Genomic DNA, 13,484 nt, shown 5'->3' with positions numbered 1-13,484 from the left:
AGTAACAAAATGAAACATGTTGGTGCTGGATTTTATCCCAGAGAATAAAATAAATATCCACAAGTCCATATTGGTATAAAGAAATAACTGAATGAATGAATGAACAAATAAATGTGAGAAAAAGGACAACTCTCCCATATGCTAGAATTCCAACAAATACACGTAGAAGGCACAAAGGACATAGGAAATTACCATTAGGTAAACAGCACTGGAATAATTGTTGCAGGCAGGAGCCATCTGTGGATGATAAAATTTGTGGGTAAAATCCTGAATGATAAGAAAAAGTATATTTGCATAGTTTCACAGCATCTCCGCTCAAAATATTTGATAATCACAAAGGAAAAACACTAACTCTACAGTGGAGAAAGCTATTAAATTCCACCTTAACCAAGAGATCAAAACGGATATCATTAATCAGAAGACATATCAGCATTATATACTCTAAGAAAAAATATAAATTAAAAAAGGATTAATTCTCCATGATGCAATCAAGAAATTTCCCTTCCCAACTTCTTCCTAGAGCATGTACTTTAGAAAACTTGCAATTATAAGCACTTTCTCCTCTCTTTGAAAGGTATGCACAATCTTTCTAAAGATTAAGATAGGCCTTTGCCAACTTTATCACCTGATAATGTCTCTCTTAAAGACCTAGTACATAAATATCAAGGGAGATAACACCCTTATCTTTCACTTTCTGTTGGGGGACAGAAGCCGAATTTCAGTGGATACATTACTTCAAGCTGCAAGCTAGTTCCTTTCATAACGATATGAGTATTATAGCTTTTCTTCTGGATAAAGCTAACTCAGATAGTCAAATTAACCCAGATAGTCACCCCAAATACCAGATGAATTGACAATGAACAGTGTGTGACCAATGGTGCTTTCAAGTCCTCACACTTTGGACCAGTTATTATCTTGAAAACATTTATGTTACATTTCTCCAACAGTACCTTCTGATGGGATGCATTGAGCAGGACACAAGATCATTTCTTGAAATTCTTGTCAAAAAATAAATAACCTCAATCCAATCACAAGAAAACATCAAGCAAACCAAACTAAAGGGACATCCTACAAAAGAGCTGCCCTTCACAGTTGTGAAAAGGTTAGTCATTTTCGTGTCTGACTCTTTGCAACCCCGTGAACTGTATGTAGCCCACCAGGCTCCTCTGTCCATGGGATTCTCCAGGCAGAATACGGGAGTGGGTTGCCATTTCCTTAGTTGTGAAGGTCATGAAAAACTGAGGAGCCATTAGTAAACCCATTAGTAAAAACTTAGGCAACATGATAAATTAAAAGCAGTGAGGAACCCTGGATGGGATCCTGGACCTGAGAAAAAGACTTTGGCGCAAAACTCTCCTAAATTTGAATAAGATTTGTAAATTAGGTCATTGTATCAATTTTTATTTCCTGCTTTCAGTAGTGATTCTATGGCTATGGAAGACATTAACTGAGGAAGCTGGGCAAAGTAAAACATATAAGAAATTCTCTGTACTCTTTGGCAACCTTTATCTGAAATGATTTCAAAATAAAAAGCTAAACAAGTATAATCGTAAATATCCCTTACCATAACTACCCACTCCAGTATTCTTGCCTGGGAAATCCCATGGACAGAGGAGCCTGGCGGGCTACAGTCCATGGGGTTGCAAAAGAGGCGGACACGCCTCAGTGATTGAACAACAACTAAAGATCTGATACACAGGAGTCCTCCCTTGCCCAGTCTTCCCCTCCTTCGCCCTGTTTTCTCTCAATAACTGCGCCCAACTCTACACTTAAAATGTAATGTACAAAAATACTTCCTGAGGTAACCAGCAACGGTTGTCACTTGTAACTAGAGTAAACTTAAGCATTTGTGTCATATGCTTACATCTGGTTTTTGGTTTCTTTTTCAAAGAAACTTGACCCTCTATTACTTTATTAAACCAAGAGACACAATTTGGAAGAACAACAACAACAACAAAAGTCACCCTAAATTTGACACTAAATTAATAATTTCTTGCACCACTAAAACAGAGAAGCAAGCACAGTTATCTCTGAGATCAGTCTTGAGTTTTGTCCCTTGTTGGCAAAAAGTGGTGGAGGGAGGATCTTGTTTCACATACCAGGCCTACTAGCTCAGAACAATAAGAAACAATGGTTTGTTGTTAACCAGTGAACCTCACTTAATTGGGAAAATATTTGCCATCCCTTAGGGTAGAACTAGGTCAAAAGAACCTCACCTCCACATCAAAATTGCACCGTGCAGGAGGTCAAAGCCCATGATGTAGATAAAGAAGAATGTTCAAGGTTCAGTGAGGTTTTCTTTCTCAAAAAGCAGTTCAAGACTATCGATGGTACAATGACCCTCCCCTCTGTAAGGAACCCTCCCTTCTGTGGGCTTATCTCCAGGCCCCCCAAACCCAGACCCCTACTCCCCACCCCTCCCACCCCCTGCCATCACCCCCCTCCACCTCTGCAAAAAAATATCTTCACCAGAGAACCAAATACCTTCGCTGGAGAACCAAGACAAATGACGGTGTAATTCTTTTAAGTAAAACACACAAAGAAGTAAAATCTATATTTGGCCCAGACCTTGTATTAAGACCTAAGATCTTAAAAAAAAAAAAAAAAAAAAAACAATAGTTTATGATTCCTTTGTGTCTCGCTTGTAAATCACTGTTAGTAAGAAAATCAAAGTCTGTCCCCTCTTTGTCCCATCTTTTTCATACTTCATTTCCTTCTCTATCTGGACTGCTTGGATGAGGGCAACCCATTCAAGAACAATGGCATTTGGGTCATTCTGGTATCTAAACTGGGCTTCCCAGGTGGCGCTAGTGGTAAAGAACCTGCCTGCCAGTGCAAAAGACATAAGAGACACGGGTTCAATCCCCGGGTAGGGAAGACTGCCTGGAGGAGGGCATGGCAACCCACTCCAGTATTCTGGCCTGGAGAATCCCATGGACAGAGGAGCCTGGCAGGTTACAGTCCGTACAGTCACAAAGAGTCGGACACGACTAAAGCAACTTAGCACACACTTAGCATGGTATCTTAACTATTTGGGCTGCAACACAACGGACAGAAGAAAGGGCTTCATATCAAAGGCAATTAAATAAGGCCAAGTTCATTCTACTTCCAATCTGACTGCTGCAAGGAAAGCTTTGGAATCAGGAGGTCCCAGAAGTGAATTGAATTAATCCAAAACCAAAATCTTCAGAGAACCCATGTGGTTCAAACTCAAACACTCCACCTAGTATGGGAACAAGATGTTCACTTCCTCATATACTGCCCCTTTCCTTCTCAAGTAAAGGGACTCACTCACAGGCCACCATCTTTAATTATTCCATGAACAGTTCAGGTTTTTTAAAAAGAAAATTTTAATAATAATGAAAAGGCATTTTATTTTAAATATAGCAGTGTGTACATGTCAAGCCCAAACTCCTGATCTATCCCTCCCTCGTCCCCCTCCCATCCTGGTAACCATAAGTTTGTTCTCTAAATCTGTGAGTCTTTCTCTGTTTTGTAAATATGTTCATTTGCACTATTTTTTAAGATTCTGCACATAAGCTATCAATCATATGATATTTGTCTTTGTCAGACTTGATGCTTTTGAACTGTGGTGTTGGAGATGACTCTTGAGAGTCTCTTGGACTGCAAGGGGCTCCAACCAGTCCATCCTAAAGGAGATCAGTCCTGAATATTCATTGGAAGGACTGATGTTGAAGCTGAAACTCCAATACTTTGCCACCTGATGCAAAGAGCTGACTCATTTGAAAAGACCCTGATGCTGGGAAAGATTGAAGGTAGGAGGAGAAGGGGACAACAGAGGATGAGATGGTTGGATGGCATCACCGACTCAATGGACATGAGTCTGAGTAAAAAGGAGTTGGTGATGGACAGGGAGGCCTGGCGTGGCGCAGTCCATGGGGTCGAAAAGAGTCGGACATGACTGAGTGACTGAACTGAACTGAACTGACTTATTTCACTTAGTATGATAATCCCTATGTTCATCTATGATGCTGCAAATAACATCATTTCATTCTTTTTAATGGTTGAGTAATAGTCTATTCTATTGTACTGGGTCAAAAAGTTTGGGTTTTTCTGTAAGATCTTGTGGAAAAATCTGAATGAGCTTTTCGGCCAGCCCAGTATCTGTGCACCACATCTTCTTTATCCATTCATCTGTCAATGACGTTTAGGTTGCTTCCATGTCTCGGCCATTGTAAACCCAGTGGTGCCACGAACACTGGGATGCATGCATCCTTTTGAACCATGTCTTTCTCCAGATACACCCCTAAGAGTGGGATTGCTGGATCAAATGGTAACTCTATTTTAGTTCCTTAAGGAACCTCTACACCACTCTCCATAGTGGCTATACCAATTTGCATTCCCACCAACAGAGTAAGAGGGTTCGCTTTTCTCCACACCCTCTCCAGCACTTACAGTTTGTAGATATTTTGATAATGGCCACTCTAACTGGTGTGAGGTGATAACTCATTGTAGTTTTGATTTGCATTTCTCTAATAATTAGAAATATTGAGCATCTTTCCAAATGCCTCTTGGCCATCTGTATGTCTTCTTCAAAGACATGTCTCTTTAGGTCTTCTGCCCATTTTTTGATGGGGTCATTTGTGGTTTTATTGATATTGAGCTGCATGAGCTGTTTATAAATTTTGGAGACTAACCCCTTGTCCGTAACATTGCTTGCAAATATTTTCTCCTATTCTCTTCTCTCCAAGAATAATTTGTGCATTACAATAAATAATAAATTATAAAGTCCTTCTGATTGGAAAAGCAGCATGGAATGTAGGTCCTGACGCCCTCTGGAGAAACTCTGAAAGTCTTGAAACCTCAAACCATCTACCTTGGGAGGATAACTTAGGCTTTGACCCACCTGAAAAGACAGAGGAGGCTTTGTCCTCTACCCTGAAAGACAAGATGTCCCTCACATCCTAAAGACATCACAGGGGAGTCCTGCTGTCCCCATCTCTACAAGGCAGTTATGCAAAGAATGAGTCAAAGATTTCAGTTACATTAGCACTTCTAGTCCAAAAGTTTTAAACACATGTGTTCCACAAAATTTTGTTACTCCAAGGTACATTTAGCAGGTGGAGAGGATTGTTATTATCTTTTAAAATAAATGACAAAAGAAAATCCAGCACATTTTTCTCATGACATCTCTCTCTCTTCTTTGTTACCACACTCAGATCTCAGCTTACAATAGGGTTTATATTAGCATTATATCAAGGCCCTGTTTATTAAAAAAAAAAAATACTATACATGTCAGTGGGAGATGGGAGCTTCCCTGATGGCTCAGATGGTACAGAATCTGCCTGCAATGCAGGAGACCTGGGTTCAATTCCTGGGTCAGGAAGATCCTCTGGAGAAGGGAATGGCAACCCACACCAGTATTCTTGCCTGGAGAATCCCATGGACAGAGGAGCCTGGCAGGCTACAGTCCATGGAGGTGCAAAGAGTCAGATACGACTTAGTGACTACACTATTAAGTGGGAGAGGAGTCACATTTATTTGACCATATCTCTGATTTATAAATCAAACTTAAAAGACTAAAAACCATGTCAGTCTCACAACCTCCCTATTCCTTTTTTCTTCTTCTTTTTTTAAAGACATTTACTGGGTTGTTTTTTTTTTTCCTGGCAGTGCTGGGAGGGAGGCATGTGGGATCTTAGTTCCCCAACTAGGGATCGAACCCAGGCCCCCTGCATTGGGAGCACAGAGTTTTAACCACTGGACCACCAGGAAAGTCCTACCTCCCTATTCTTAATACCATAATACTTACTTGCTATTACTTCAGGTCTCCCTTTTCCACTGCTGTGGCAAAACTCAGGCCACAAAACTAATATAATTTCTCTTTATTACCATCACACATGGGACAGTGCAATTTCAATTGTTGATCAAGTTTCGTGCAAAGTTCCAAAGCCCCCAAAAAAGAAAGAAGGTAAAAAGAGAAAATTTCTGTTCTGGTCACCTGAAATAATGGATGCAGCATATGTACCTATGCATAATTGGCAATTTGGTTAGTAAGCACATGTGTACAAAACTTCCAATTCTCCCTGTTGATGGAGAAGAAAAGAGATACGGATAATCAAAGCATTCAGTAATACAAAAGTCATTTAAAACCTAAATCAGCCTTTTTTAATTTGCCAAGGTATTAACTATCTCCCCTTTTGACTGAAACTACCATCTACATGAATGTTTATTTCTAGAATACATAAACCAGCAAAAAGATGTCCCCTCATCACTTCTAGGATAGTAGAAAAACCAGTCCAAATTTTAAAGTTTACTGTAGATGATCCATAACATTGAAAATTACACGGACATTAAGAGCTATTAAAAGGACTGACATATATCTTTACAAGGAGAGCAGATAAAGAAATCAGTCTAGTGGGAGAAAAACAAAAAACATGATATCAAAAAATGGTATCATTCATTATCAGTGAAAACCAAGAATGTATGCAGAACTTCTACTGACATTCTAATTTAACCCCTGCTTATTCTGGTTATAGGATTTGTTGCCCGGCGTCTCCTCAGACAGTTCACTCCGTCAGTCCAGGGACTGTGTTTTTCCACATCTGTTTCTGCAGCACATTGCAGGCAACAACAGCATATGGAGCCCCCTACATGATCCTGAACAAGTCAGTCAGGGTTCCTAGACTATGAGAGCTTACAATTAACTGCATAGTATGTGTTTGATGAATTGAGCTGAACTGAATTAAAAGGAAACCCAGGTTAGAACAGGTGCTGCTGTCATCAAGAATTCAGAGTGGAGGACACTGAGGCCATATAGCAACCCAGCCAGGACTTCGAAATCTAACTCCTGAGGTCTTTCTACTTTACATAATAAGCATCTTATTTTCATTTCTACTGACACTTTCTCTGTGAACCCTACACTTACTTCAAACTAATCTCTTCTAGTGTCTTCAGCATCTTTAGCAACTGACAGCATGTGATTTATGTGAATTTCACATACATCATTAGTTTTCATTGCAGTGACCCATTTTTAACGAATCCCTTAACACTAATGAAGATATGGGGTGTTACTAGCAAACAAAATGAATATTCTTTTAACAACAAGAAAACACAGCCTAGTGAATGTGCTAATATGTCTTCCCACTTACATTTCTTTGTCTCTGCTTAATATATATTTAGCTTGATTTATACTTTAATGCCCCATATTTGTTATTCTCTAACAGATGGCTAAGATGGCAAACGCAAAAAAATGAGGTCCAGATGAATATCCTTCCATTTTCAAGGAAGAAAATATAGACTACCTTCTGAGTGTAGTATAAATTCCCTGACAATGAACAAGAATAGTTTGCATGTCAGAAGATGTCTAACAAATAGTATTTGTTCAGGAAGCAAAGAGAAATACTTTCTTCAAGAGCATACATCCCCTCCACATCTACAGAAACTTGAGAAGCCTGCCTGCTCAGTCACAGAGTAATTCTAAGTCCCCTGCCTATTGGCACTGAGTTGTTGACAACTGTGGATTTTATAGTGGATTCCCCTGTGGAGATTCACCTTTACAGTTATTAGATCTCAAGGTAATAAAGAGTTTGGATTCCTGTAAAGTACACTACAAGGGACATTAAACTAGCTGTGCTTTGGATATCTGAATATGCGATGCTTATGAATTCAACTCATTGGGTCCATAAATGAGTATCTGAATGATCTTTGGGCAGAGGGGTAATTTGTATAGCTAGAATAACCCAAGAATTGAGGATCACTGCCTTGCGGACTTATTATAGCCAAAAGCACATTTTTGTCAAGTTCAAGAGCCATGGCTTACCATAGAGGTCATTGCTCAAACTATTGGCAAATGCAGCTATGAAATTTTATGCATTTATGTACTTGCCCTAGTGGCTCAGATGATAAAGCGTTTGCCTACAGTGCGGGAGACCCGGGTTCAATCCCTGGGTCAGGAAGATCCTCTGGAGAAGGAAATAGCAACCCACTCCATTGCCTGGAAAATCCCATGGACAAAGGAGTGTGGTAGGCTACAGTCCATGGGGTCGTAAAGAGTCGGACACGACTGAGCAACTTCACATACATACGTACATGTACTTGCTCATGGCCTTCATAATTCACCCTCAAGATGTCTATTGAATTTACTGATTTTTCAAGATGTAGCTCCACTCTGAAGTGTCCTTTCTCTGACCCCCTTGCAACGCAATATTAATTGCATTCCTTTGCGTTCCATTGTGTTCATCCACAGTGAGCTTGCACACCGTGTGCCTTTATCACATTTTACTACTGTTATCTGCATGCATGTCATTCCTGCAAAACAACAAGCTCTTCCCTGGAAAGTAGGGTAACATAGTTCTCATTCTTCACCCCAATTGTTCAGCTTAGCATCTGACACATGGTAGATATTTACTTAATATTTAATAACTACAACTTCAAGACAGAGATCATTTCTTCCTGTTATCCAATGAGGAGACAGTACATTAGGCCCAAGGATTAGGATTGAAACTTGGACCTATTTAGTTCCAAAGTTCATGCTCTTTCCACTAAGCCCTGCCCTCTCTCAATGAAAAAAAACAACATTAAACTGAAGCATTTAGATAAAAATGGATGGGCACTCATCTACTGATGGAAGCATACAAATTGTGGACAGACAATTCAGGCTCAACAGGTTTGATTACCCAAAATGCATATAGATGTAGAGCTGAGTAGGGCATGCATGCCTGCTCAGTAGCTCAACTGCGTCCAACTCTTTGTGACCCCATGGACTGTAGCCCACCAGGCTTCTCTGTCCATGGGATTCTTCCAGGCAAGAACGCTGGAGTGGGTTGCCATTTCCTTCTCAAAGGGATCTTCCTGACCCAGGGATCAAATCTACGTCTCCTGCATCTCCTGCACTGGCAGGTAGATTTTTACCACTGAGCCAGTAAGTAGGGAGTGAGGAGGAAACACAAGTGAAATAATAAATAATACAACTGAAGAAGAATGTTTACCCTCATTCCCTTGCCACGTGAAACAGACTTCTTGGAAAGCCTTTACCAAGTTTGTTTGTTTGTCTGTTTCCCTGAGCATCAGCTGTTATATTAACAAGAAAAACAAGTTCAGGGACATCTCTGATAAACTCGTGTTTGCTGGAAGATGAGCTTGAAAAAACTACCACTGCATTTTTACTTCATTTCAACTCATTTATACACTGCAATCCCCAAACTACAAAGAAAAGGTAAAGAAGAATGGTGATAGCTTGGAACTGAAAATACAGTGGAGACAAGTAAGCAACAATATTAGCCACCTAACGTTCCAAAAGGAATGGAAAATTGGTGAGGGATGCCTTCTATCACCCCCAAATTGAAACCAATCTACTTCCATGATTAATCTAGGTTTTATAAGAGGCCTCACTTATTTTGTGCCTTAATTACACTCAACACAAATAGCTCAAGAAATCCAAGAGATGACACAAAATCCTTTCCACATGGAACACTGTCTTCCCTGTATTAGCTTCTATTCCACCTGGGTTTGTATTTATACTGCCAAAATGAAGACATGAATGAATAAAATGGGCAAGGGGTATTCAAGTTACCATACGGTGTTCCTTTCCATTTTGCTGTAGTGCTTAGATAGTATGAAATACTGAAGAAAATAAAGTACATTTATTTAAGAAAACAAAACCCTTACACTTGCTTGGATATGGAGGAAAACACCCAGCTATTTTAACCTGTAAATGAAAAAGAATGATTCTTCATGCAGGAAGTCTTCAGTGAACACATTACCAGGAACTGTGGAACTATTTCTTTTTTAAAGTTCCACTAAACATGCTTCAGAATTACTGTACCCCAATTAGCGATAACCATAAGCTAGAAGTCAGTTTTGTTTGCCAGGGATGTCGAGTCCATTCCTGGCTGATCCCTCCCGGTATTACTTTCATTATGAGCACTCAGAAGAATAACTCTGTTTGGATGGCTTGTTGTTGCAATTAGGTTTCCAGGTTACCAACGACCAAACAACCCTGGACTCAATGTAACTTCTAGATATACTGTTCCAAAGATTGTAAAATCTGCCATATGCATCTAGTGATAAATCCTAATCTTCACACCCGTGGGGAGTAGAATAATAAGTCAAAGGAAAGAGTCACTCTGTATAAACAGTATTGGTTGGGCAACCTTGCAGTAAAATCATTCTGTCTAGTTTCAAAGGAGGAGGAATTTGGCCTCCCAAACTATCTGAAAAATTGACCTTTAAAAGTGGACCACCTCGAAGAACACTTAAGGGATTTGAATCTTGTAAATTTGCTTTGTGATTGTGTAAGACAGGCTATCTTCCTGATTCAACATTGGGCCACCTCTTTAGAGACTGATGGGGGCAGGTAGGATCCCACAACTCAAGAGGGACAGAAAGCATCTAGAGAGGAAAGAACCATAGCCACAGAGGCGGAGGGAAATAGGATCCAATGGAATGATGCTTTAAAGGGTCACTACTCAGAGGTCAGGATGTAGGTTGGGCTTTGCAGGTGGCGCTAGAACCCACCTGCCAATGCAGAAGATGTAAGAGACGCAGGTTTGATCCCTGGTTTGGAAAGATCCCCTGGAGGAGGGCACGGCAACCCACTCCAGTATTCTTGCCTGGAAAATTCCATGGACAGAGGAGCCTGGCGGGCTACAGTCCATGGGGTTGCAAAGAGTCAGACACTGAAGTCACTGAAGTGACTATGCATGCATACACAGGCTGTGGGTTAATCATATTTTTCAACTTTCCCAAGCACAGGGGGAAGATTGTTTGTGTTCCCAAAAGGCTTAAATTGCAATTTTAGAAATTGGGCATTTTCATTATTAAAATGAATTACAATAAAAAGCAGCTGGAGCATTTTCTCTACTCTAAAAGCACAATATTGGGGGAGGGGGAAGGGAATACTAAAATAAAAAGAAGGTAAAAATTGGGTGCGCTTCCCTTGTTCTTTCTGGTATGACAACAACACACACATCAGCTTGTCCTCTTGGGCTCCCAGCTTTCCATATGTCTCCTTCTTTCACTCAAAGAGCTACTGAAACTGCAGCCAGAGACGGACAGAGAGTTCTCCTTGGTGACTTAACTTCTTCCAGTTCTCCTTTCACTCACAGTCCTATAACATGCCTTGAGCCATTGCTTATCAGTCAGTTCAGTTCAGTCGCTCAGTCGTGTCCGACTCTTTGCGACCCCATGAATCGCAGCATGCTAGGCCTCCCTGTCCATCACCAATTCCCGGAGTTCACTCAGACTCTCGTCCATTGAATCAGTGATGCCATCCAGCTATCTCATCCTCTGTCGTCCCCTTCTCCTCCTGCCCCCAATCCCTCCTAGCATCAAAGTCTTTTCCAATGAGTCAACTCTTCACATGAGGTGGCCAAAGTACTGGAGTTTCAGCTTCAGCATCATTCCTTCCAAAGAAATCCCAGGGTTGATCTCCTTCAGAATGGACTGGTTGGATCTCCTTGCAGTCCAAGGGAGAGTCTTCTCAAGAGTCTTCTCCAACACCACAGTTCAGAAGCATCAATTCTTTGGTGCTCAGCTTTCTTCACAGTCCAACTCTCACATCCATACATGACCACTGGAAAAACCATAGCCTTAACTAGACGGACCTTTGTTCGCAAAGTAATATCTCTGATTTTCAATATGCTATCTAGGTTGGTCATAACTTTTCTTCCAAGGAGTAAGCGTCTTTTAATTTCATGGCTGCAATCACCATCTGCAGTGATTTTGGAGCCCCCAAAAAAAGTCTGACACTGTTTCCACTATTTCCCATGAAGTGATGGGACCATTGCTTTTACACAATGTTAATAAATCAATCAATGTCCTAGTTCAATGTTTCTTAAATTGTCTTATACCCTTATCAGCCCTACCTGTCTCATATTACAAGCTCCTCAATGACTGCCACCCTCTCTTCTAGATAAGTAGTCTGGCAGGGCAGCATGATGACTCAGAAACATCAAAAGAAAGCAGCAGATTTTCGCGCGGGTGCAGTGCAAAGAGTCGATATGAACCGCTGTATTTTGTAATTCTATGGTAAAGTCTTGTTTTCAATTTCTTTAAATAATGAAGAAATCACAAAGTTGACAAGTATTTGCTTCTGAAAAGTAAATGTATCTCAGATCAATTAAGAAAAAAAACCCTTTATGTGGTTTAAAGAACAAATGAAACTGACACAGGCTTGTCTGCAGCTGCACCATGTGAGGCCCTTTAACTCCGATTAACTTCTAAATCACATTCACATCTCTCCTCTTGGAAGGAAATAGGAATTACTTTTGACAAATTACAGAGTGAATTCTCTGTATGTCTTCCAGTTACATTGGAAAAGATTTTGTATCATCTTCTATAGTATAGTGTATAGTGAAATTCACTCAGTCGTGTCCGACTCTGTGACCCCATGGATTATACTGTCCACGGAGTTCTCCAGGCCAGAATACTAGAGCAGGTAGCTGTTCTCTTCTCCAGGGGATCTTCCCAACCCAAGGATCGAACCCAATTCTCCTGCATTGCAGACGGATTCTTTGCCAGCTGAGCCACCAGGGAAGCCAAGAATACTGGAGTGGGTAGCCTAACCCTTCTCCAGGGGATCTTTCCTACCCAGAAATCAAACCGAGGTCTCCTGCATTGCAGGTGGATTCTTTACCAGCTACCTGACTCCAACCATTTTTAGCAAAATAGTCTTCAACACAGCAACAGAAAATTATATTTCCTCTAATGAGAATGCATGATACATATACACATATATAAAATGGTAATGTTTAAAACCGATCCTTAATTTAATAACAATCTCTAAAATTATCTAAACATGGTGCAGACTCTGATATTCAGATGACAGTTCAGTTTGGTATTACAAGGAGTTACCTAGTTACTCATTCAATGATTCATTCATTTCTTAAGCAACTCTTTCATTCATTAAATGTTGCTAATTGTGATTTGTTTTTATCTTACCTATAGTTTTGACTCCCTGGTATTTCAAATCCATTTCCCATTTCCTATTCTACTCATTAATTCAAGTCAACCACAAATGCCACTTGCTAAAATGATATGGAGTATTTTTCACCAAAATTAACATGTTAATAAAAATATTATCAAGAAATAAAAGGTGATTGGAGCGGGGAGGCAAAGAGGTGGCCAATGACACCTGCACTTGATCAAAAAAATCTGCATATTAATCAAGACATCACAGCATACATTTTTAATCTCTGAAAATAAGACATGAAGCACACTGGACAGAGATGAATTGAGAAGCTGGCAGCTAAAGTTTTTTTTTAATCATGTTTAATAAGCAAAGTAAAGGCTAGAAGTTGAACACAGGAAGAGTTTAAAGAACAGTAAATAAAAAAGATAAAGAAATGAAAAAAACATTTTTTAATTGAGAGAAGAAGGTGGGGATATCCAAAATGTAAAATATAAACCATTTAAAAGAAGGGAAAATAATATTTGGAAAGAATATAAATATGACTTAATTTTTAAAAATTAAGCACAATAGTTATTAATTAGATTTAAAATTACTTTTGCTCTACATACTA

At 39.9% G+C, this 13,484-nt stretch overlaps 1 protein-coding gene across 3 annotated transcripts in view; it reads right to left on the bottom strand.

Annotated features, from left to right (window-relative positions):
- Nucleotides 1-13,484, bottom strand: part of DCDC2 (doublecortin domain containing 2) — a 143,529-nt gene that overhangs the window by 107,108 nt on the left and 22,937 nt on the right. The window contains exon 1 of one of the 3 annotated variants that reach the window (XM_060403768.1): nucleotides 1,565-1,654. The exons of the other annotated variants lie outside the window; for them this stretch is intronic. Coding sequence (XP_060259751.1) covers nucleotides 1,565-1,636 — 72 coding nt within the window. The 5' untranslated portion in view covers nucleotides 1,637-1,654. Of the gene's footprint in view, nucleotides 1-1,564; nucleotides 1,655-13,484 lie in introns of those variants that run through there. 3 annotated transcript variants of the gene reach the window in all.

The sequence above is a fragment of the Ovis aries genome, chromosome 20 (genome assembly GCF_016772045.2).
Source record: "Ovis aries strain OAR_USU_Benz2616 breed Rambouillet chromosome 20, ARS-UI_Ramb_v3.0, whole genome shotgun sequence".
NCBI lineage: Eukaryota > Metazoa > Chordata > Mammalia > Artiodactyla > Bovidae > Ovis > Ovis aries.
This window is presented reverse-complemented; position numbering and strand designations above follow the sequence as displayed.